The sequence below is a fragment of the Drosophila bipectinata genome, chromosome 3L (assembly GCF_030179905.1).
Source record: "Drosophila bipectinata strain 14024-0381.07 chromosome 3L, DbipHiC1v2, whole genome shotgun sequence".
In the NCBI taxonomy this organism is placed as follows: domain Eukaryota; kingdom Metazoa; phylum Arthropoda; class Insecta; order Diptera; family Drosophilidae; genus Drosophila; species Drosophila bipectinata.
This window is the reverse complement of record NC_091738.1, coordinates 19,758,736-19,784,647: the sequence shown is the minus strand read 5'-3', so window position 1 is coordinate 19,784,647 and position 25,912 is coordinate 19,758,736. Positions and strand designations below refer to the sequence as shown.

The window sequence follows — 25,912 nt, the reverse complement described above, 5'->3', positions numbered from 1 at the left end:
AAGTAGAGTCTGTAGAATCTAAAATATTCCAAGTTTCATGGTAACTAGGAAACCCTTTATTTTCATTCCCGTTGGCATTCGTTTTTAGTTCTTTTCTCGACATCACGGCGCACTTATGGCCATCGGAGACAGAAATGAAATATTAATAATCCTGCGAGTTCAGGCCAGGCCATGTTCATGGCTGAAAGTTCGGACGGCTAGCGTTGGCGTTGTGGCATTAAAAATGCAAATTTCACCGTCGACCAGCCAGACTCTATCACTTTAATGCCTTTCACTGCGATTTGGCCCGTCTGGCGACCCACTCGCCTCCTTTTTTTTTAGATTATTTTTTGTTTTTGTCTTTCAAATTTTAGCCCGGTGAATGCAACACGTGCGCCATAAATCATCTCGGGAGGTGGTCGCCTGACGGTTCCTGACGGTGGAACTTAGTGGGTGAGTGGGCTCACCAGTTGCCATGGCTGGCAGTGAGTGTGCGGGGGCGTCCAGAGAGGTAAGAGCCCGAAGCGAACCAATTTCAAAAATCAAATCAAAAATAGTTTCAAAAGTTCCAAGTGCTTTAACTCCCGGCAAACAATGCAACAAATTGCAGCCACGAAGGAAGAACTTTGTAATTGTCTCGCGGAGACACGTGGGCGCCATTGCCACCACCATGTCACCTTTACTCAAGAATCTTTGAATCTTGGTTGGAGGACAGCTCTCCACCTCCTCGTGGCATTTCCTGGTGCCTTGCTGGGGGCCATAATAGACAGCCATAAGCGTAGTCATGGCCATTGTTGGCATGCGTTGGCATTGTCTGGCCAAATAGCTGGAATAACTTATCCCAAGAAGAGCGATATTATCTTGCAATATGTGGTCTCAGGAATATTTGATTCATAATTCACCCAAAACTACTTTCTTTTTTTAATATTCAAAACTATTCTTTTTTCAGTTCAACTCAAGCCAACGAGCGCACTCGATTATTTCCCAATGGACACAAGTTTTTCTCAACCGTCGAAAATTAATTGAATGAAAAGTTTTTGTCTGTCTATGGGTCTCAGTCTCCCCCGGCCCCAGCCTCTTTTTATGTCCCTGTGTGCCGGCTGTTAATTTGCTTTGAATGAAGTCGAACATGTGTGCCACGCCCCCACCTTTCGCCTCCTGTCCCGCTCACCTGGAGCCGGTATGCATATGAGAAGTAAATGTGAATGTGAATGCGAATGGGAGTGCGACAGCGAGTGCAGATGCGAATACGGGAAGTTCGCTGGCATATCGTTGCCATTTGTGGGTGCAAATGTCACGTTGACTTGGCCCACTATTCGTTTCAGATGAATACAGTGAAAAATGTGATAGTTTTGTCATATACATATTTGAATATTTAAATAGGTAATGGTTAATACAGGCAAAGGAAAGATTAGTCAACGAGATAGTCTTTAATGGAAGGAAAGATATCCTAAACAATTTTAGGATGTATTTCCAATTGATGGAATCTGGGAAGCAGGAAAAATACCTTCCCCTTTGATGGCCTAATTACCTTGTATAACCTTTTTTCTCTGTGTAGTTGTAGCTGCTGTTCTGTTGGCCACCAAACTACATGCATACGTGCCATGGGTGGTTCTATGGCTGGGTGGCTGGGTGGTGGACCGTGGTGCTGGGAGCGTGTGCCGTTGACAGGGAGACTGTGTCAAAGGGTCTGACTGCGGCTCCGTCTGATGCTTGATTATGGTGTTAACCCCTGCGTGAACCTGCACCAGGTGTGACCCCAGATCCTAGCCCAGCCTCTCGGCTAGGGCCAGCCCCCTCACAGACCCCATTCTAACCATTCAGATGTCAGCATTTCAATTGGCTCACACAACCCCTGGCCAAAACAGTTTTCATGCTTGTTAGGAAATTTGTATAATGCATAAAGTGTCGCCAACTTTACGTATACGTAATGTGCAATGTGGCAAACTCTGTAGACCGTGCCGTGATGATGAGCAATTAGCAAACAATTGCAGAATTTTCATTCAAAAATAAACACACAGAGTCCAGAGTGCCGGAGAATGACTAAATGAATGGCAGTGTCACTGGAAATGGGTATGGAAATGGCAGTGGCAGTGGCACTGGTACTGGTAGTGGCAATGACTGTGGCAGACACTCGGAATAGACACTGGCAAACGAATTTAAGAGACTCTTTCTCGGGGGAATAAAATACTATGGTACTGTGATAGTTCTTGCTTGCCAATGAAACCTGCTGGCCTTGCAAAAAGACCAAGAGCGCCCCAACTCGTAATTAAAAGTCAACTGTTTTATGGATGAAGGGAGGGATTATGGATTTTCTGCACTCACCAGAATTCGCAGTGACATGCGGCGACCCAGGATCCGTTGGCGATAATAATTTGGTGGACTTTTCGCTGTTGCTGCTGTCAAATATTTGAGGTCCTGGCAGAACATCTTCATAATGCAAACTATCCGGCTTAATGTGCAGCGTTGGCTCAGCGGAAGCTGTAAAGTTTCGCTCATCATCAACGTCAGCTGCAAACAGTGCGGCCTCCTGCTGATCTGGAACTGATATTGCTGCTGTGGATGTTGCAGCTGTTGTTGCTGTTGCTGCAGATGCTGCTGCTGTGGCTGCTGATGCATTTCGCTTGCGATTGTAGTACTCGTAGTTTGTTTTCGTGGCAGGAACAACACTGGCATCACTGTCATCAGTTGTCGCCGCTGTCGCAGTCGTGGCTATGATTTTATCCTCGACCATAAATTGCACTTTTTTGCGTGAGCCGGTGCCCGTTGTTGGTGTTGCCATGTCAGTGGGTGTAGGCGTAGGTGTTGATGTGGCCGTGGGCGTGGTCGTGGTCGTGGTTGTGCCAGCTGTCCCTGTCGGCGTTGGGATATAGAACTGTGACTTGCCCGAGGGCGTCGCCAGCGAAACACCAGAACTTTCGGCCGACGTGGCCGTATCTGCAGCTGAAGATATGGTCGAAGATATAGTCGCTGTGACTGGCAGCTCAAGGGTTGAGGGCCGTTTTAGTATAGACTTGATGGCCGGCGAGGTGGGCGTAACAGTGAGCACAGTATAAGCCGAACCCTCGTCATCGTCACCATCATCGTTGTCATCTTTGTTCTCTGGGGATTTCGGCGGTGCAGTTGCTGCCGCAGGAGTTGCAACAGGCGAGGCTGTAGGGGACTTGGCGGCTGGAGCCGCCACCGGCTCATCCTGTTTTTTATTGCGCGGCGGGCGTCGCGGTCCCTCGCTATTGGAGGCTATAATAATTCGCTCGTAGCTGTCACCCGCATCGGCATTATCGTTCTCAGCCCCCAGGCTGATTCTCTGGCCAGCTATGGCCGTCACATTGCCGCTGTAGAACTTCTTGCCGTTGCTCCTCTGGCGCTCCTGCACTTCATCATCATTAAGCTGGGCATCGGCCAGATGGAAGTCGTCGTGGTGTTTCCGGAGCTTACCGGCGTTTTCGCTTGAGATCAGGTCATAGGGATTGACGTGGCAGCGGAGGATGGATCGCCGGCTGGAGGCTCTCGAGGCCAGGCCGCTGCTCTGCAACAAGGACTCGTTGTCCTCCATTAGCCAGCAGTCCGATGGATCGGGAGCTGGCGGGGCGACTGCCTGCAACTTGGAGGAGGACGAGGAAGAGGAGGAGGGGGCCGCTGAAGTTGGCGGCGGAGGAGCTGCCCTGGTGCGCGGACGACCCCTTGGCTGATTGCCCCCCATCCCGGTTCGTGACTTGCCATCCTTGGAGTCCTGCTGGCCGTGCTGGGAACTCGGTTCGGGGGACAGCAGTCGCGTGCGTCGCATCAGGTCGTAGGGATCCTTCTGCGGATCCAGAATGGAGGGACGTGATTTTTTCGAGCTGCTTACCACACGCATAGTGGCGGATATGGGTCGCCGGGTGCTGGCACCTCCGTTGACAGCTGGCAGACGCACAGTTCCTCCGCCGGCAGCTCCCCCACCCCCGATTGTGGCAAGTGGCAGACGGGAGCCCTTGCACTTTTTGCACACGCTCGCCTTTTTCACATCACGTTTCGTTCCGTTGAGATACTCCGGACACGAACAGATCACCACGGCGAGGGCTGTGGTGCCGCCGGGCAAAAGTCCTCCGCCCCCCTCGGCAGCCGCGAAAATAGCCGCGGCATGGGGATGGTATCCGTAGGAGGGTCGGGCGGGTATGCCTCTCACCGTCCCGTAAATCCACGGCTCGGCATACTTCATGGAGCGCGAGAGGGCGCTGGGCAGGAACTCGGCGGCAGGAACGGGCGGCAATTGGTAGGCGGCCATCATCTGCTGGTGGGCGTGGTGGGGCAAGTGTTGCTGTTGCTGCTGCTGGAGGTGGTGCTGCTGCAGCTGGAGTTGCTGCTGCTGGTGCAGCTGCAGCTGCTGCATGGCCTGCATGCCGCTAACGGCGGCTAGAGAAGCGTTCTTGTCGCTGGTGTCAGGGCTGCCGAGGGTCTTGAGCCGCTGACTCCACGATTTCTTGGACTTGTCGTACATGAGCTAAGGAAAAAGAATACAAAATGCAAAAAATATTTCACTTTCATGTATAAGTTGCATGCGTCTTTAAAGAAAGCTTCATAAACAGAAAAATCGATTGTTAGAAAAACATTAAAAATCTTTTTTAAAATACTAGTCCTGAAGTATTTTTTTATAAAATATGTATGTAATTTAATCCTTTCAAATTTTTATTAAAAAGTCATTGTCCATTGATATATTTTTTCGTTAACCTCTTTTTAGTGACTAGTTCTATGAAAAAACATATATTAAAGTGCTGAATCTGAACCCCAATTTAGCTACGAGCTTTTTCCTAATGTTTTTCAAATTGTGGAATTATGGTCTCACCTTTCTGTCCTCGTTGCTAGTGCGCACATAATACCCAATTTAAAATAATGGCCCTGATGCACTCTGTCCTTTGGTCGTCATCAGCTGAAAACCGCCTGCTGCCTGGAAAAAATGTAAAAACAGAATGTTAAAAAAAGGGAAAATTATTAAAGCGCAACGCGTCCAGCGGGAAATCCGTTTAGAAAAGTTTTATTATTGAAAAAGTTTAAAATGCGATTATGTGTAGATGTGTGCTGGAGTGAGCTGCGGGTGCGGTGTAAGGGTTTATCTACTGTTTGTGTTTCGCTTTGAGTCTCCTAATGAAAAGGGGCTGATGGATAACTGAGATTAGCCCGGGAAATTGATCCATTTTTACAGCCACTGAATATTTCACATTTACCTTAATTAATTTAGCTCTAAACTCGCTCTAAGTAATTGAAATTGTTTGCTCACTTTTATTTAATGGCGGCAGGGTGGGCGGCAGAAACTCAATTTGCCAGACTCGAATCCCAGAAATTTTCCCAGTTTTTGCAGACCCCCTGGATGCCAAATCAAATAAACCAGTCAAAAGAATATAAACCGCATTCATGGCTTTCCTTTTTATTTTTTTATTTTTCGGGAAAGTTCTTTTCAGGCTGGCTTTCACTGGAGATTGGACATTCGGCGAGTGGAATGGAGAGTGGCGAGTTGGCAACTTGCAACACCTACACACTGGCTGAAAAGCGAGCAACTTTGTTTTCATTTCGCCAGTGAATTTTTGTCATCATCGTGACCACTTTTCACAATCAGAGTGGCAACTGGACAAGGAGCGAGAATCTTTTCTTGTTGCGATTGTCGTTCAGTTGTTGCAACTTTCGTTTCTCTTGTTGATAGTTGCTACTTGTAGTGGTTGCTGCTCTTACTGTTGCCGTGGTTGTAGACACTGCATCCTGGATATTAATCAAAATGCGGAGCGAACTCCCACGCGACTAAAGCCGAGAGGTGTTGGCACACTTTGGACCTTGCCTAAGAGTTGCTTTTCGGTCGCTCTGGCGTTCTGTATCTTGAGGTGCTAGTGCCCGGTCTGGACCAGGCTGAAAACACGTCCCGCTGCCCGTTGAAAAATGTTGATAAATGTTGACAATTTTTCCGGCAACCACTCGTGATAAATCTAATTTTTCTCTGGCCCTGGCTCGCCTTCAACATCCACTCCTCCATCCACTTCCTCAGCTGCGTTCTTCTAGTTGGCACAGTTGTTGCATTGTTGTCGCCAGCAATTGTTGCTGTTGTTGATGTTGTGACTGTTGCTCTCTTGCAGTTTTGATTACATGGCAGCGACTCCTTGTTGTTGCTGCCGCTTGTGTAGGTGTGAAGTAAAATTAAAAACGTGTCATTTTTTGCTTTATCGCCTGACGCGGTGGCGCCCCTGGGCAAAGTACAGTGAAATACAGTACAGGGCTCCTGCCATGACCCCAACAAAAATGACACAGGAACACGGACGAGTACAAAGGCAGGGCGTGGGTGAAATTTAAGCCACTCTTGTTTGTTGCCGGCTTGACTGATGTTGGCGGTGCGGAGCCTGTAAATATGAACAAGGGTTTCGCTTCCCGCCGCATTGCTCATACGCAGGGTGGTCTAATGGCTTTCAGAAACACCAAGCAACATCATTTAAATGACAATAAATCGGAGTGATATAAGAGTTTGTTATCAATGAGAATTTGGCTTTAAACTGGTTTCAAACCTCGACTAAATATTCCCTTTTGTTGGCTGATTAAAGCCCTTCACTTTTGTCTGCAACTTTCCTGGCTGACATATTCATTTGTTACTTGCCACAATCAGCAATCAAAAGAAGAATTTGCATTTAAGCGGATTTAAGGTATAATTAAGCACTTTGATTGTCTACCGGCTGGCTTTCGCTTAATCCGTTTTCTTTGCAGCTTCATAATTTTTCACGCTCAATTGGCCGCCACTCCAGGAGCTGCTTCGCCGAAACCCTCCTAGGTTTTTTATTCGCCGCATTTGCGCCAAATGCAATTTGTCATTATAAATTTACGTCAGTTTAAGCAAAGGCATTGGGCCAGGATCGAGAGGGGCAGCGGCGGACGCATCCAGCCAGTAGACGCAGAGAAGTTGCACAAAAGTTTGTCAGAAATACAATAAAAAAAAAGGACGCGAAAATCGGGGCGAAAAGGAACTACTGCATTTTCAATATATTCTCAAGTTGACTCAGTGCACAAAAGTCTGGAGCAAGTTTTTCTCCACGTTTTTATTTTCGTTTTTGTTATTGTCTTGGCCCCTGGTAGTTAGGTGTCCGTTTCTGGGCCGCCCCAGACCGCCCAGCCAGAAACTTTTCCACGCCGCAGATTGATGGTCATATGAAAAAGTAGTTAACGCCCAATCGAAACTGTGGCCAAAGTCCGAGTCGGAGCCCAAGTCGAAGCCGGGCTAATTAAGTGACTGAGGGTTAAAGTTTAATATAAATTCAAGTAATCATTTGCCCATTTGCAGTTGCCCAGCAGCAGCTACGGACATTTAAAATGCAATTACTACAGCGCCAGAGACAGAGACAGAGTCACTACCGGAGACAAAGGCAAATTGCAGAGAAAAGAAGCTCATCCCTCAGGTCGGGGAATATCCGTATGCGGGGCTCCATTGATGTGAGCATACGCTGCTCATAGGATTGGGATCATGCCGTAAGCGGCTTAGCGAACGCCAGACGTCAGACATCCAGGTAACTGAGGCAACTCCCAGCCCGCGCAGCGGACACATCAAGCATACGCTCCGTTGTGCAGCTCTGAATTAACAATTTCATTTAGCTGTTTGCCAGCAACTTAATTTATTCGAGTGATGACGTTGACGACGCTGGGGCCGCCACTGCAGGAGCCACTAAGAAAAATTGGCCAAGAACTGGAGGGTGGGGGCTGAGGAGTCTTTGGCGGTAAAACCAGACGACGACGACATAATCACCGCTTTGGAGCGCCAAATTTACGCGTTGCAAGCGCTCGGCTAAGCGCGGCTCAGGCTGCGAAACATAAAATCGCAGCTTATAGAGTGAGAAGTGGTGGGGACTAGAGTTAGAAACACTGGAAACTTAATCCGTTTGAATTCTTTTAACGATGTGAAGAGAATTATCTTCCTAACTTTAATGAATTGCAAACTTCTCAAAAACTAGAATTAATATGTTAAGTTTCTAAAAGGCTTTTAGATCAATAAAGTTTGTAATCATCATATCTCTGATATTTTCGAGTGCATTATTTTATGTTCCTCCCCGAGCGTTGAAGTGGAAGGAGCAGCATCATCATCCAAAGCTGGAGGAGCTGCAGCATCAGCTGCCTTAAGTCCTGGTTGAAGGCGACGTGTGCAACTTTGAGGCTGCTTCCTGCTTCAACTCTTGTTCCTGCATCTGCTCCCGCTGCTCCTCCGGTTCCCGGATCTCCATCTCGCTTCTGCTCTCCCAGGCTAGCTGTGGCAGCAGCTGAAGACGCTTGGCAAAGGCACCCGACGGATGCAAAGACGAAGATGAAGTGCCTGACGGCTGACTGGCAGCAAAGGCGGCGCCAAGAAACGGATGGCGGAATGGTAGAATCGCGCCTGAGCCGGCACTCTATTTATATTGAATTAAATTTATTGAAAAACCTAATGAGGTATCTTTCCTGACATCAGTTGCCAGCTCGCTTCGGTTTCGGCCACAATGCATCGCAGTCGCCAACAGTCGGCAGATTTATGCTAAGACAAATTAATTTATTCACCAGACAGTTAAGTAAATTACGGCAGGCATAAATTTGCAAACTGAACCCGGAAGGAACTTTCCAGGCATTAAAGTAATTTACTAAAACGTTCACATGGTCTTCGCAGGATGCGCCGGCGGGGCGGCGAGGATGACAACCAACTAATTGAATTTGCTACTTAGTGAAATGTGAAATGTTAACAACTTTTGTGGGGCATTTGCTTGTAGGCTGTAGGCTGTGAAAAGGAAACTTTTCGCAATCCAGACCAGACACACTCACTCACACGTACACACCAACTTAAGGACATTAAAGTGCAACGACAGTTGCAGGAGCAGCCATTAAATTTGCGCAATTAACCAGACGCAAACGGAGACTGTGTCTGGGCTGAAGTTGCTCAACTTTGCTAAACTAATTAAAATGCATATTCTACTGGCCCGGCTGTGCAACACCACTCGCCTGGCCCCCACCCAGCATCCCTCTTCTCCATTTGCCGGCGGCAACATAAATGCGAAAACTTTCGCTTAGTCGCCAAGTTACAGGCAACAATGCAACATGCCAGCAAATGGGATAGGTAAACAAATAGATGGCAGCCTAAGTCAGAGCAACAGCATCAGCATCAGCTCCTGCATCCACTCCGTTCACTGTTGTGGCAACATCCTCCACATGCAACCTCGGCCGTTGGCAGCGGCCGAGGCTGAGGCAGAGGACACGTTGATGACAGTTTTGTCCAGGGCCCCTGCAATTTGTATAACATGCTGGGCAGTTCCTGCCAACTCTGGCGGAGTCCCCCTTCGTTACTTCGCATTTTGTTAAAGCAAAACTTTTTGTAAACTCATTAGGGCAGTTGGCCAAGCAGGCAGCCAAGCGAGTGCGCTAACCAAACGGGCCAAAACCAACTCCACAGCCGCCAACAAGGGCGGCGCAGAAGGCAACTTTTTTAAAGAAAACAGCTAGTCTGTGACAGTAAAGTGCACTCAGAGAAAAGGGAGTCTATAACACAATTATATAAAGGAAATATAATTTGAAAAGAAATGTTATTATAATAATCACACACATACCAATCAATAATTTGTAAGAATATTTTTATTAGAAGTGATCTTTTCTTCTTTGTGTAACAAAGGGTCAGAGTCATTGGGGGAAAAAAGGTCCTGGTTGGTAGTGGGTCGCTGGAGCAGGACTGAACACCGGGATAAACAAAAGGCAAGGACCTGGCCAAGATAAACAGGCAACTTCTTATGCAGGCCCGGCTCACTGTCGCTTTTCATGCGGCTAAACATGCCCGACGGTGCAGTTGAAATTTTATTTATTGCATTAACTCGAGACCGCCTGGAAACGCAGGTCGCAGGTCGTGGTTTTAGCTCGGAGGTGGAAAGTGGGCCGGCGGCTGGCTGCTCATAATAAAAGTAATGAAAATGATGTTCATAATGAAGCACACTAATCGACTGCTGCCGCTTTAAGTTGTAGGCTCCAGAATGATATGAAATTGATTTAAATTCTCTCCCGCCTCCTGAAAATGACTCGAGGGAAGTTTGAACGATTAAGCCAGGAGGACAAATGTCGATGCATGAATAAATAAATTTTATATAGAAAATGAACATATGGAGCTGCGGCAGCACCGTGGTTCCTTTGCCAGGGAATTGATTGTGTGGAAAATTTAATGTGAATGTGTGCGACATATTTCATAGCATACTTTTGAGTGTTTGCAAATGGCATTGCCCACATTCTGCATAATTGCAAGCATATGTAAAATAACAGCACAACCAGCCATGGGATGAGTGTGTATTTTGTATTTTAATTGTTAACACTCACATTCACTTTGGCTGAGGTTTCTGTTTGAGCATCGCAACTCATTTCAATAATAAAATTGACTTACTGGCCGCATTATGTGCACCATTTATTTATTATTTTGCGAGGGCTGCTCGCACGGGGGCCTGCCTGCATTTATTAATAATATTTGAGCGAAAATAATGATGTTGGTGTTAAGTTAAGTGTAAAGCACTTTGTGAAAATTATTTTCCAATTAAATGCAACGCCCCAAAGAGTCACCAATCGCCCGGCCGCGGCGCCCATTCCCACATCGCCATCAGTCATATTTTTGTTGAATAAAAATGCCTTTACTGTCGGTTCGATGCCGACGGTTCAATGCACCGAGAACCTCATAAATTCCTAATGAATTGTGGTCCAGATAAGAGCCCGAAATGCGGGAGCCAGGGAAAAGATGATTTCACTTGACACATGTCAAGATGCTGCACAGGCAACTCAATTAGTGGATGCCACAAATTGGCCTCAGTAAATAGTTACGTTGAGGTTGCTGCTGTCCACACTTGTGCCGGGAGTGGCCTTGTTTCTTGTCTCCGCATTGTGACAGGCATAGACATTGCAAAAATAATATTTACAGCAGGCGGTCATCATAAAGATAACAATATGCAGAAACAAATCGAATATGATTATTTAAATTAAACGTTTCTGTGAATCATAAATCAGTTCTTTTAAAAGGGAATTAAATTGTTTCTGTTTGGAGATGCTTTTGATTTATTTGTAATCTTAACTTATTGTCTATATCATAAAATCGAAGCCTAGCTTAACATTTTACTTTGTTTAGATTTATAGATTTATGCAGTACCCGCCACTTAAACTATTTATCATTATTCGAAGCTCGGAAATAATAAGATGAACACAGCTTTGCAGATACCAACACAGAGCCTGTCTCTTGATTATTATAAAATAATTTAAGGTCACAATGACTATACTTTGCTCAAAGTCAAAGCCTAGATTGATCCTTTTTGGGGAATTTCTCACAGCTCCGTGCTCTCCATTTGGGGATTGGCGTTTTTGATTCCGAGACTCTTCAGCTTTCGCAGCCGTAGGATCTGGTTTTTGAGTTTGTGCCGGAAAACGATTTGGTTGTTGACGGTTTTCAAGTCCTCGACGCTGCAGCCTTTCAAGTTGCGCACTGTTTTGGTCAGAAGTGTATCCGTGATGACGTATTTGGCCTTGGACAGTCGCATGTACTCCACATTTTTGCGGGATAGTTGCTGGCGGTACAGGTACAGGTGGTATCCCACATTGGGTGGATGTTGCTGCTGCTTTTGGTAGCAGTGTTGCTTTGGTTGCGATGTTGCCGATGGCATGTTGTCGCTTTCGTTGATGAGTTTCTGGTAACGCGGCATTTTTGGTGGATATTTGTTGATTTTTGCCTATGCAAATTAGAGTTTTCTCAAGAGTTTTGCTTGCGATGTTGCTTGTTCGACGTTTGCTGATCGATTGATGTCCTTTCCACCACCCGCAGTGACTTTTATAGATCCTGGGTGGCTGAATCGTGGGCCTGTCTACCTGAACCCTTTGTGGCCCGACTTTTTTGGGACCCTCGGACCTCCGCACCAACAACTACCTGCCCAGTTGACTTATGCCTCAGCTACTGCCGTAATAAAAAACAATTCATTCTTAATCTGGCGACCGCTATAAAGTTTTCGTATTTTGCAAACAATTTCATTCTTAATCCGTTCCACTAATCCGCCCACGCGGCCGCCCCGGCAATCTACAACATGAAAAAAACATCTCAACTGTCGCGTATAAAAAGATTAAGTGACATTACACAACGTATTTTCCCAAGCAGCTGAAAAATTCAGCGAACGCCGATGAGCATGCACTTTCCTGTCTAGAAAAGGGTAAACTGCAAGGCAGGATGCCAGCCGAACAGGATTAGTGAGCCGTTGCAGCTGCTCCGCCTTCCAGGATTCATTAATGATCACCGAGAGGGACGGAAGAAGCTTGAGTTATGAAATCTCACATGGAGAAAATATTCGAATGGTTTTTTTTAGAAATCTATTAAATCGAAATGCATTTATAGTCTTGAACACTGTAATATTTATTTCTTAAGTAATCAGAAAGCCATTACACTTTAGTTCGAAATTTGCAACTTGTTCCCCTGCCAAGTTTAGACATTATTATTTTTGAATCCTTGTACAAAGTATGACTGGCTACTTAAAAAGCGCCGAGATCAACTTTCAAAGTGCGTTGTCAGAGGCGGTGGGCAGCGATGCAAAGTGCACTCGGATGAAAATGGAATGGAAAATGTCGCATAGATTTCATGGCAACTTTTTCACATTTTCGCATTTTTTCTCTGCTTTTGCATAAACCATCATGTCAAATTCTTGATCAAATAAAACAAAGTTCAACCTACTTTTTGTGAGCTAAAATAAATACGCCGAGCAAGAGGCCGGGGCAACAAAAATACAAGTAATCAGTTGTGACAGCCAAGAGAAGTGGGAAAATATGAGGAGCGCCGGCGAGGAAAGTGATAGACCTCTCGCAAAATTATGGCAAACTTTTGCCTTTTTTATTTCTTAAAACGTAACGAGACGAAACGAAACTTTTTCAAAGTTAAATGTTGAAATAAGCAATTTTCGCGTTCAACTATGGAGTACACACATACTGTGGACTAGACAAGACGGGGCTAAAGGAGAAATAAAAAAAAAAAAAGATTGAAAAGTAATTGCATTCAAGAGCTTGTAGTTAAAAATTTATGGCCTTAGTGCACAAGAATCTAGGAAAAGGGCAAAAAACATAGCGGAGTGAATAAAAAAATGATGCTGATGCCGCTATAGCTGTTGCAGTTTCTGTAGCTATTGCAATTGCTGTTGCTGTTGCTGCTGGGAAATATTGAAAATGTAATTCCAACTGTTGTCTGCCCTTCTGCCCGGGCGATGGTAATTGCAAAAACCGGGAAAGCAGCTCGAACAGCATAACAGTATTACGATTACCAGAAGCGAAAGCAGCTCCATTCGGAATAAAAGTAAGTTAAATTGAAAATGAAATGCAATCAGCTTGGGCTCTTTGGTGCACTCCTTTGCCAGTCAGAGGCGCTTGAATCGGTATCTGTATCTGCATCTGCATCTGGATCTGAATCTTTATGGGTATTTGTATTTGCTGGACGTGCTTCCATTTGCAGTTGAATTATTAACGGAAGGTGTCAACATTTTAGTCGTCTAATTGAGGCAGCAATTGGATCATTGCAAATGTAGTCAGAAATTGACTTTAGGAGGAACAATTTCGAAAGAAAATGCCAAGCTAGAAGGTAGATTTGGAGTGCCACTTAAAAGGGTACAGCAATCGTCTCAAGACCTGGTTACTAGATTTTTTTCCTGGGCAATTTTCGGCCAATTTCTGGCAATTTATGATGGGCAAACACTCAATATCCATTTTGGGCCTCGTTTAATGGCTTATTCGGCAAGGATATTTGTACAAATTTTCCTCTCCATCTAGTCATCCAGCCATCCAACTGCATGCTGTATGCACAAGAGTGTATCCCAGCTAAGGCAAAGGCTTTTCTGACTGCACAATGAAATTGAAACATATTTAGGTGAGCTCTCGTCCTAAGGCCGGAAGACAGGCAGGGATTGGGATGGCAGATCCTGCCAGGACAGTGGCAAATTGAATTGAATGCAGATGAAAGTCCATCTGAGTGCTTAAAGGCCGGCTCAAGCGTCTTGGGGCGCCACTACAATTGCTGCGGTTAAGGAAAGTGCAGTGTCACAACATTTCAAGACACTTATCGCCTAATCAAAATGTCATAAATCAGGCGACTCGGGCGGCGGCGGCAGGCTTGGTGTGACAGCTCGGCGCGAACTGGCCAGTGTCCGCTGGAAGTGCCAGCTAAGCGTTAATTTGCTGGACTTCAGCTGACACGATAAACAGGGGACTTTGGGTCGCTCTCAGGATTGGGTGTAAATCAAATCAAATGACAATTAAAGCGCCATTCAAAGTCAAACGCCCCACTCGAAATGCAAGTCGCATGCAAGAAATGCAGCTGGGTTAAAAATTCGCGAGCTGAAAATGGGACAGGAAGCTGGCGAAAGGAGTGGGCTGGTGGTGGCAATTAATTAAGGCAAACCTCAGCGACATTGCTCAAAAGTATGCAACACACGAACCGCAAAGGCAATGAAATATTGCAATCACTAAAAGAATGAAAAGCCACCGAAGGCAGAGGAAAAAGCAGAGACGGAGATGGCTGAGGAGCAGTCGGAGAAGGGTATGGGTGCTGGTTAGTCGGAGAAGCCAGAGACGGTTGAAGCTTTGGGGTTTTCTTCCGCAGCTCTGTCTTCGTCTCAGCCCTGTTCCGACTTCGCCTTTTTAGTCGTCTCGGTTGGCTTGCTGACGCCCGCTTGCCAAAATTAGTTTCTGTGTCAAAAGTTTGAAATGAGCAAGCTCCTCTTCGCTACGGCTATTGCACTGCAAAAAAAATCGAAGACACATTTTCATTACTTGTTTTGATATGCATTTATTACATTTGTACACTATTATAAAATAGATCTTTTCTATAGAATAGAGAATAAATAAATCTAGAACAAAAAAGCCATATTTTTAAAAAACCTTCTAAAGAAGATTCTATACTTGAGAATATTATGTTGTATGTTTTTTTTTTTTCAAATTTCTTATAATATGCACAGCACATGCATGTATTAATATGCCTGGAATTAATGTTATAATATGCATATCATAAAACTAGCTCAATATTTTAACATGTTCCTAAAAAACGTATTAAAAATACAACTCCATCATCTAGAATTTCACACTCTTTACTGAAATAAATTATTCTTAGTTTGAACACTTTCTTGTTTTTATATTTTTATTGCCAAAAAATCTTTACATTTGTAAATGGTCTTTTTATATTTTTACGGTGTTCTGGGAGCTACCAATAAAAACTAACCAACGCAAAGAAGGAAGCCAGAGGAAAAACTACTCGGCAGAGGGCGGTGAGAGGACAAAGTTTGCGCTGCGCTGATGTAGTTAAGAATTGGCAGCAAATGCTGCTTAATTTCAAAAGAAACTTTACGTATTTGTCATGCGGCGCACATTCATTGCGGTGTTCATTTGAGCGCTCATTCAGGCAGTAGACCAAAAACCCAAAGGAAAAGCCAAACGCAAACCGGAGGCCAAAGAGTCCAGGAACCCGCCCAAAAGACTTTGACAAACGTTTCCTTGGTCACTCACTCGACAACGACAACGACAACGGCGAGAAGATGAAGATGACGATGCTTCTGCATTGGACATTCGCTTAATAATTCATCAGAATCACATCCAAAGAAGTGGCGATCCCAGTGTGAGTCGGGGAACTCGCGTTAATTTGCGGTGGCCTAGTGAATGCGGTAGTGGCCCCCTCGCGGCGCTCTTCTTTGGGCACTTGTGCGCCTCATTTCCTGTGGCCGACTGCCATTTGACTTGCAGTTTCCGTTTCCGTTTCAATGACGCTTTGATTGGCCTTGCGGTATCCGCCTGTCGACCCCGCGACCGGCCAAAGGTTTGACTATTAAGCGATAATTATTTGTGTGGGCAACGCGATTCTTTGCCGACCGCATCGCAAACTTTCGAGGTTTTCGGGCACTTCAAATGCGAGTAGTTGGTTGGCAGAAGTTGAGTTCCTGCCGACACACTTAATGGCCAAAGTTGATCTATGTGAGCCAAGGTTATTAATTAGGAAAGACTGGATTTTGGACTAATCTAAATAAAACTTTCTCATCTTTTTAATATTTCTCCAAAAAATATGAAATATCAAATCACTCGACGGCCTCTAACTAGTTTGCTGAGCAACTATTGATCGTTTGACGCTTCAACGGAAGGAATAAATAAATATTTGATTGCAAATCCAAATCTGTTTGGCTGCGGCATACAAAGAGTCTCAAAAGCGCAAATACAATAAAACGGATTAAATATGAATCGATGGGCCAAGTAAATACCTCTGCACGTAGTGAGATATTCGTATCTGTATCTTTTGGCAACAAATATGTGCGAGTATCTCACCTGGTTAGTAAATCTGTCTTTTCCTCGTTCGCCGTTCGGCCGTTCAATGGCTTTTGCTTATTTTTCTGGGCTGTTTTTTTGTGGCTTTCCCGGTACTTTTGCTGCTCCCACTGCAAGTAAACATAAATAAATTGTTATCTTATTAGTGCTGAGTGGCATCGGACTGATATTTGAATTTCGGGTATTGCACGTTATTTAGTGTTCAGTGGGAAAGCAAAACAATTGCGATGCGAATTGCAATCTTTACGTTTAATTTAGCCGCCGAAAGTTGCGCGCAATTAAGCAGCCATGCAACGCATGAATTTATTTAATTTCCATGTTTATTTCTATTTGTATTTGTTGTTGAATTTGCATTGGTTTGCTTTGCAGATAAACACAGTGGGTGCGTGCCTATCGGATCGATGGAAGCGGAAAGTGGGCACTGGGTGGTTCGAGGGTTGGGTGGTTGGATGGTTGAGTGGGTGGTTGGGAAACTTCATTATCACCCGCCGGATAAAAGGGGGCTTGGGCGTGGGCGCTGATTTCTTTGGCCGTTAACATTTCCGGGCCGAGGTGCGATGCAGTCGTGTGTGAAAATGATTTTAAAATTGGCGCTGAATTGTGCAAAGACAATCAAAAGGCAATGGCGTTGATGATAATGGCGGAAAACAAAGCAAAAGGAGAAGAGCGACGTGGTGCTGCTGCTGCTGGTGGTGGTGCTGGTAGGTTGAAGTGAAATTTTGACAGCTTTTAATTGTGCAGCGAGGTGAGCAATGCTGCTGAATATATATTTGCCAAATATACACATTTAACTGACTTTGCTGCATGCAATTATCAAAACGCATCACGCGTCAGGGCCAGGCCCAAATGATAAGCGCAGGTAGCGGCAAAAAGCAGCACTCTGCCACATTTGAAAAGGGAGAAAGGGGGTGCAGGTGGTAGACTGTCAGCTTAACGCCTCAACGAGCAAAGTGAAGGCAAAATTGCATTTGCCTTGGAGGCCGCCGCCGCAATTAACGCGGCATCATTTCTAACCAACTTGATGATATTTCAACTTTACTTTGGGTTGGTCTGAGATTTTCACACTTTCCCTTAATTTTTGATTAAATATAGTATTTATAGGGTTGCTTTTTCCCAGCCAAGGCGTAATTTGTTCATGAAAATTACAACATTTACCTCACCAAGATCTATTTATTCCAAGCGGGTAAGTGTGACTTTCATTGATGGACCAAAGTGTTGCTTTTCAAGCCCTGATGCGCTTCTATGACTGATGGTCTTAATCGCAAAAATGGCAAAGTGAGTGCGCACTTTAAGCCAAGAACACGGCAAGATGCAGTCATCATCAGCGGTTGTGTAAGCCCAAGGCCTTCAAGCCATTTATAAGATTCTCATACTCCTATGCAGTCAGCGGTTTTAATTAAAAAAACGTTGAGCTTTTGCCTGGCATTGGAGAATTATGTAAATGCCCCTCAAACTACGACTCCAGATCCTGCTCCTCTCGATTCCGCTGAAAAGTTAACGAAGCATAAATCTATGCGCCGTCGTCTTGTTTCTCGCTGATAAGCTACAATCAAATGCAATCAAACTAAATTCAATTTAATGGCCAAAGTCAGACTCCAGACTGCCGGCTGGGGTCTAAAGAGCAAGGAGCAGTCGCGCTGCAATTGAAGTGAAGTCAGTTGGAAGGGAGCGGACCAAATGCCAGCCAGCGTCTAAATTACCAGCTCAAGCTCAGGTTCAATCTTTCAATCTCAGGCGCAATCTCGGGCTCATTTCGCTTCGAGGTGGCCAAATATTGCTGGGAATTGATTAGATACGCCAGGTTAAGCTGAAACTGGAGCCGGATGCAAGGATCGGTTTAAACGCAGCCAATACATGACTGAAATTTAACCATTCATGCCATTGGAGTGTGTTTTCTGCGTAATGGGGGAAGGCTGTATATATTAATTTTCCCAGAAGTCTTGTTGTTGTGTGGGGTGTTCTAATATGCAACTTCCAAGTGGACTCCAGATGCATGAGGGACGCTAGCGACAGCTCGCTTGTTGCAGTTGAAGCCGCCTCCTTGTCTGTGCCCCTTTCGACTGACTGACTCCCCCACTTTTCTGGCAATTCAAGCGTTGCGAAAACGTTTCTGAGCCGGCAGCTCTGGCCTCTGCTTTTTGCCCTCTGTGTAGTCTATCACTAGCGCCCCTTGAATGCACTTCGCTGCCCTGCCCTTCACCCCGGTCCCAGGCAGCTCCGATTTTATTGGCATCGAAGGCCCGTCGACAGGCAGCGACCGCAGAACTAAGCCTGTGCCACTGTCTACACTGGGAAAGGTTTTGGGCTCCTAAATTAGTACAGTAAGTAAATTATTTAGAAACTATAATCTACTTTAAATAGTAAGGAAATCCAAGGCACCAAACTAAAGGTGGTCAAGGATGTACGGTGCTTTTTTGTCAGTGTCCTGGAACTGTTTCCTTTTCGTGGCTTTTTTATGCAGCCCAGAGTCTGGCTTTCGATTTCGCCCTCAACTGCACTCCACTTGCCGAATTTCTGTTCGACTGTGTGCCGAAGTGAGTGTTTGCTTAACATTGTTGGATATTTGGTTCGGCGGTTGTTGCCGCTTTCCGCCCAATCCAACCCACCCCAACCCATACACTCCCACTGGCAACCCACCGCCACTTCTTGGCTTCTGTTCATTTCTTGACTTGGATGTTTATCTTCAATGATTTGCGATTTTCCGGCAATTTACGCAAAAATATGTGACGAAATTTCAGCTCTCCCCCACAGGCCCCAAGCCCTGTGTGTGTGTCTACTGAACTGCAACAGTTTCGTGTTTTTTTATTCCATTTTAAAATATCTATCTTCCCCCAGCCCAGGCCCCTCCTGGGGCATCTTTATGCGTTGCGCGCGTGATGTCAGAGCCCCAAAAATGTGCAGAGGAAATTAGCGTGCAAAAATGTTGATGGCAAATATTTGCCGAGGACGGGGGGCGTCAGGGGCCTGGGGAGATACAATTCAAGACAACAACGGCAGCTCCCACGCTTTTCCATTTGCTTAACGAATTTGGTAGATTGTCTCTGGCATTCGACTGCAGTTAATTGAATTCGAAAGGTGAAAGGAAAATACTCAGGGACGGATGGGACGGGATCGATTTTGGATCGGATCGGATCGGATCGGATGGGAGTCGACGATAACAATGAAATAATTCACTGCCTGATTTATCGGCCTGGAACAGACGCAAACAGCCATCGATTGTCGGTTAAAAAGGGCCGAGATTTGATTGGCAAAAGGTGAGGTGTTCATTTTTTAAACGCGGACCCGGAAAAGGTGAAAGAAAAAGCGACATGGGCAAATATTTAATTGTCAGGGCTTGTCGGGGCTAAGTTACGTAAATTTAATAACATTTCCAGATCCTCTCTCTTGTTATTTTATTTCGATTTTATTTGCAAATAATAATATTTGCTTATGCATTTGCCAGAGTGCCAGTTGTTGGCAAACAACAATAAAAATTGGCTCAAATAAAATGTTTAAATGAAAACCTTAGGGAAAATGCCTGTGGCCGGATCTCATCATTATCGTAGTCGTTATCTCCGAGATAATTGTCGTCATTGTCAGCAGTATAATGATCATGTGCTGATTTGATAATTAAAAGCAAACATTAAGCGGCAGAGGCACAGCACAAGTAAGCCTCTGCAAATACTAAAGCCGCCATAAAATGCCGGCAAAAAATAAAGGAAAACAAAAGCTAACGATTTTCTTAAATGCCTGCAAGACAGCCTTGCTTGAGCCAAAGAGCCCCTGCTGACCAATAGAGGCAGAGTTTACTACTTGGAGTCATAGGTTGTGGCACCAAAAAAAATATTAAATAGAAAATGGATAAGGAGTATTTTTTAAAGAAATAAGAATTTAAGCTTAGTATTATTATCTTTATAATCAAACAGATAAATATTTTAATTATAATAATTTCTATAACTTTTTTATTATATTTTCATGTAGTTTATCTTTAGTGTTCAGTGTACCACCCCATTCCAATTTACTCCAGTGACTCGCATCCTCTAGATGTGTCCACTAGGTAACAGTAGCAGCCGGGGACTGTCTCAGTGTCTAACTGTGGCAGCGATAACAACTTTCGTGCGTGGCCAGGAGCATAGAAAAGGGGGCCTCCAGCCAGTACCTGGAGGGGGGTACTAGGTGGCGGGAGAAAAAAAGCAGACAGCTCCGTCTTCTCCACCTCCTACCCCCCGAAAGTTCCTGGAATGGAACACGTTTCGATTCGTTTCGTGGCGACAAGGTTTTTGCTCCGCTGATGAACTCGCTCCGGCTTTGGGTTTACCCTCATCCCCCATCCCCCATTCCCCATCCCCATCCGCATCGCCCTCCCTATCAACAACCAGCTCCATCGATTTATCTGCTGCCGGCCAACGCATTTTTCATTAACACGCCGGCGAAAAGTAGTTGATCCGCTTTTGGCCGTTACACTTACATCTGTGTATATGCGATACATCTTATTGTATCTGTATCTGGCAGATACGCTGGCAGATACATGTGCGAGTACAACGCAACAACCGCAAGCCCAAAACCAGACCTTGTGCCACTTTATGTGCGTGCCCCGAGAATATGAGCCAAAAACAAAAACCAACAAAATACTAACTGGCTAATTGATTAACGCTTATCGACGCCATTTTGTGCAGTTTTAATATATGTAGGCGAGGTGGTGGAGGGGGAGGAGGTGGGTTGAATGAGCTTGTCGATGGGGTTTTCTTCTTAATTTTTTGACAACTTTTTAGCAGCTTTTCGTAAGGAGTCGACGTCGTTCATTGGCTCGAAAAAAGCCGGATTATTCGGGGAGCGGTCGAGCAACTGTAAATTGCAGCAGCGGCCACAAAAATCTCGTTTGCCTAATAGCCGAGTTCAAGTTGAATGGCTCAATTTCTCAATCTATCAATTGGCGTCGAAGTGGCCGTCGAATCAGCGTCAGCAGCAACATCATCGTAATTTTTAATTAACCGTCAAATAAATTGAAAAAACATACCAACGCAGCAGTCATTTCAACAGTAAACACAACAACATTGACAAAATCAGAGATACAGATACAGAACAGGCAGAAACAATTTTTGAACAACAATGCAGTCGGGCCGAAAATAGCCGAGGATCGCAGTGGGGAACCCTCATAAAGTACTGTATCTTACGGTCCAACCAGAAACGGGTTTCAGAACAGAATCATTTTCGAAAACAGACAGACAACAATCAACGTAGTTAATCAAATGATCATGGCTTTTGTTTAAATATTCCAAAAATAAATACTCGAAATTCCCGTTTGTCTTTCCCTAATTAATTTTCAATCTCTTTGGGATCTATGACGCGTACAATGGTAGCCAGAATGACCCATTAAAACATAAAAACAAAATCCCATCCTACACTTAAATTCACATAAATGTTTGTTTTTTTATGTTACTGGCTACCGAAACACTTAAAGTTGCTCATCCCAAAGTGAGAACATTTGAAAGCTTCAAAGTTCAGAATACGAAAAATAAAGCAAAGTTCATGAACTCAAGAAGGCGAAGAATTTCTCACAGAGCCATGGCAACGGCGTCAATTACACGGGAATAAATGGTGGCCAAGATTGTGCAGACCACGGTGGCAGCCACGGCTACGTCTATGGCTACTTAGGAGGCGAATATGTAGTGAGCCAAACCAGAATAGAGCCGACCAGGCCGGGACCAGTGACGAGCTTAACTTTTAACCGCACTGGCACATCGATGTGCCCGGCGCGGCGCGGCCCGCCCGGCCTGGCCACTTGAGTTCAGTTGGTTACGGGCGCCGGGCAAGTAATTAAAACGAGTCGAGAAAAATCAGCCCAAAGAAAATGGGAAAATTCTGAGCCACGTAACTGAAACTTCACAGTCAAAGCTGCTGCGCTCCGGTCGGACATTGCTCATTTCGTCGTTTCGTAATTAATTAGTCTTAAAAGTTAAATAGCCCAAATGATTTTGGACAGGCTACAAAGGCGCTGGCTAATAGAAAACGCTGCCAAGAATGTGAAAAAGTGGGCGAACGGTAGTCGGGACGAGGGACCAGGGACCCGGGATTCTGGCCGAAGAAGATTCAGCTGAGAATTTTCACTCCAGTACGGTTCTGGCTTTGGTTTTGGTTCTGTTCGGTTCGGTTCAGTTCAGCAAATGAAGATAAGATACGTCTTTGACAGGACCGCGACAGCCAGAGGGCGGGAGGGAGGTGCTATGGGGAGGAAAATGACAGGGCAGTGCATATTTGTGCAAATTTAGTTTTATACAAACACCAAGATAAACACTGCGAGAAATTTCTTATAAATTAAACAACTATCAAAATAATTAATGTATGTTTAATGTACTTGGTCGGATTAAAATTCATGGTGATTGAACACCTTAGTTATCTCTTTATCCTTTCATGTAATCTCTGAGAATCAAAGAATAAACATCTTACATTTAAGTATTAAGTCCTACATTTACCTCTTTCTCCATATTAATCTTTACACAACTTGTCCCAAATCTTTCGCAAAATTATCTTCTTTAATAAATACTAAGAAACTATAAAATATTTCTCCAAGTGCACTTGTAGACTGAGGCAATAGGAAAGCCAGTTGGCTGCTGTCAGTTTGTGTACGCATTGAATTGCAGGAAGAATTTATCTAACGCCGGCAGCGGCAGTCGAGTGTGTAAGTACGAATATGTGTGCCGAGTATCTGGCGGATACGTGTGAATGCAGCATCTCTGCCCGTCCCTGCCATATTGATTGAGACAGAATTTATTGGCCAAGTTAGTGCCCTGGTCCGTGTGTGTTTGTGTTGTGACTTTTCGGCATTAAAAATTTGTGCGTTGTTGTTGACTCTGAATATACCATACATATAGCCACATACATAAAGTTCTGGCTTAAAGCAGAGCTAGCCAATGCATAAATATATACGTATATGGATGTGTACCTATGGTAAAACATGCATGTTTTGTGTTTGTGTATTCAAGTGCTGGCTTGGCTCGTTAGCCGAGCTCCAGCAACTCTTCCCTCCCGCCCAGCATTGGCATATTTAAATATTTTGTTGCAACGTTCTCAGCTGCCACACAAATTGGCAAAAATCAACTCAGAAAACGCAACCTGCACTTACCTCCCACAATTGTATATCAATTTCATTTGGCTTTTCATACTCGATATTTCCTCATATATTTGGCAATTTATTTTACACTTTTGCTGGCTGCCGTTGCGGAAATTGCCATTTCGCTTTAAGTGCGTTGCCCCGGTGCCATTGCCTTTGGAAAATTACAATCCACCTGACGCCGCAAAGAGAATTTAAATAAAACTCTAAAAGCCACAGATAAGTTTTGAAAAGTGAACACATAGAGGAAGGGTAGCATTTCGGAAGGCCCCAAAGCCATTAGCTTGTGTTGAATACACAAAAATCGAGACCAGTATGAAGTTAAAGTTGCACTTGAATCAGGCAGATCGAGTAGGCGTCTTTATGGGGCATGATTATGCATCCGATGGTCAATACATTGGCAACTCTTGAAGCCTTAACTGGGCCAAGAGCTGGCCACTTCGCAGGAAGAGCAGGGCATAAAATACTCACTGAAACTAAAAATATTTTACTGTCAAATTTTAAAAATATAAACTATATTTTAATTAAGTCTGCCTTACCCTTAGCCTTATTTTAATGAACAAATTATTTTTTTTAAGTTTTAGTGTTTTATTGATAAAACGTTTTCTTTGAAGTGCATCTCTTGACCGCCACATGCAAATTGCAACTGATTCAACATTCAAGTGGCTGGGAGTCCGGAGAATTGCTGGAAAAATTGCTGCCACAGAGTGTTGGCCTGCTCCTGGCCGGGTCCTATGTCCTGTATCCAGAGTCCTGAGCTTGGGCAAGCTGTTGCTGCTGCATTGCATAATTTATGGCCCCGTCTAGACCAAAGTGACAGGCTGGAAAAAGCAACGCACCCTGCTCCATCACCACCACCATCGCCCGATTCCAATTCCTAATTGTTCAGACATTTTTTGATGACGAGAATTTTTGGCATTTCATATTTTCCCATCTCGACCACATAAATTTACCAGCTGAATAATATTTTCGCAAGAGCGGCCATATACGTACATATATGGTACGTAAATATTTGGCCAAGACAAATTGCAGTAAACAATTTGCAACATTTTCATGCGGTTGCCGGGCATTTCCCATAGCTGGCCCAGAGCAGCAATTATAGCTCATAAGTTGGAAATTTTCTTCGGCTTGGCTTGGCTTGGCTTTGCACTTGACCCAGGATCCATCTCCCTGGGAGATGCAAAGTTTATGATAAAATTATTAGCCAAATTGCCGGCCAGGGAGCCTGGCTAATTGGCTGCCATGCTATCTGCCATATGTGAGCATCATGCCAAGATCCTAAAAATGAAAAATACAAAATGGATGGAAGGATGGAAAAAATGAAAAATGCGATGCTGCAACACATCGACTGTTGACAAAGTTTTGAACTGGTTTACAGCGAAAGCAAAAGTTGCCTCTGCATTTGCATGACGTCTCCTGGCCAAATGCTTTCAAATTGGGTTAACGACACTTGGCCAAGGCGAAAAAAGTGCACTTTCCACACAGCAAGTGTCGCCATCAAAGTTTGCAGCATAGAAAGTGAAACTGCAGTGGCAGTGCAGCACAGTTGTTGTTAAAAATCCAAACAGCTCGTACACAACAATTACATGGCCGGCTATTCGCTCTGGCTTGATTTGATTTCATTTCGGGGTGCCCGATTTTAGCCTGGCCGAAAGAAAGTGAAGCCAAAGTGAGACTGCTAATGGCAGGTGCCGCAGAAAGCCATAAGTTGTTTTGCCATTTTTTCTGCTTTTCGAGTGGATGTGAGTGGATAGTCGGGGGAGGGACTGCAGACTGCACTCGACTGACTGGGATTCATGTCAATTAGAGCTGGAAATGTTACCATCATCTGGCATCTTACGTATGCGAGTATAGATCGTTAGACAGATGGGTATCTGTTGGGATTATGTAAAACTTGGCTAAGTATCGATAGGCACGAAAGGTGCTGTGTGGAGCGAAGGAGGAGTATTTTGGATTATACCATAAAATAATTATGGTTACGAGGCATTTAACAATTAATGGTTGCAGTTTATTTTAGATGGAGAAATACATTTTACGCCAGGCTACTGCGCCAACAGGTATTTAAGTCGTATATTGCAAAGAAAATTGTGTTATGGCCTTTCGTTTTGGAGGTATATCTGTATACTTTTTATGTTGGCTAAAATTAAATCTTAAGGCTTTTAAAACTCCTCCTATTCAAAGGATGCACCCGTCTTGTATGCCTCAAGTTTATGCCAAGTTAAGTATTAGCAATTACTACTCTGCCTATGGCCCTTTTGACATTAAGGGTTTTAATTAAGCCAGTCTCCCTCCCAGTACCATGCTGGTACTTTGTTTCTATGAAAAAACTTCTTCAAGCGACCAAGACACACATCCATAAGTCGCAAAAATTATGCATAATTTAGCGGAAAACGAGGAACTGAACCCAAATGGAAATGGAGAAAGATACTGATGCCACAAAACAGCCCGTAGATGATGATTGCATAACTCTGAAGATGCAGAATTGCTAATGGAAGAGCACAGAATGAAGCTCCACCGCGGCGCAGACACAGA

The 25,912-nt window shown here is 44.5% G+C and overlaps 2 protein-coding genes across 2 annotated transcripts in view; both read right to left on the bottom strand.

Moving 5' to 3' along the window:
- The window catches only part of RhoGEF64C (Rho guanine nucleotide exchange factor at 64C), a 102,424-nt gene that overhangs the window by 27,945 nt on the left and 48,567 nt on the right, over positions 1 to 25,912 (bottom strand). Inside the window, exons 4-6 of the mRNA XM_070279796.1 lie at positions 16,291 to 16,400; positions 4,805 to 4,906; positions 2,305 to 4,462 (exon numbers count right to left, since the gene is read on the bottom strand). Of these exons, the coding sequence (XP_070135897.1) occupies positions 2,305 to 4,459 (2,155 nt within the window). The 5' untranslated portion in view covers positions 4,460 to 4,462; positions 4,805 to 4,906; positions 16,291 to 16,400. The remainder of the gene's footprint in view (positions 1 to 2,304; positions 4,463 to 4,804; positions 4,907 to 16,290; positions 16,401 to 25,912) is intronic.
- LOC108121102 (uncharacterized) lies at positions 11,284 to 11,740 on the bottom strand. Its single transcript, XM_017235033.3, has one exon. The coding sequence runs from the start codon at positions 11,658 to 11,660 to the stop codon at positions 11,286 to 11,288; it is 375 nt and encodes a 124-aa protein (XP_017090522.2). The 5' UTR covers positions 11,661 to 11,740; the 3' UTR covers positions 11,284 to 11,285.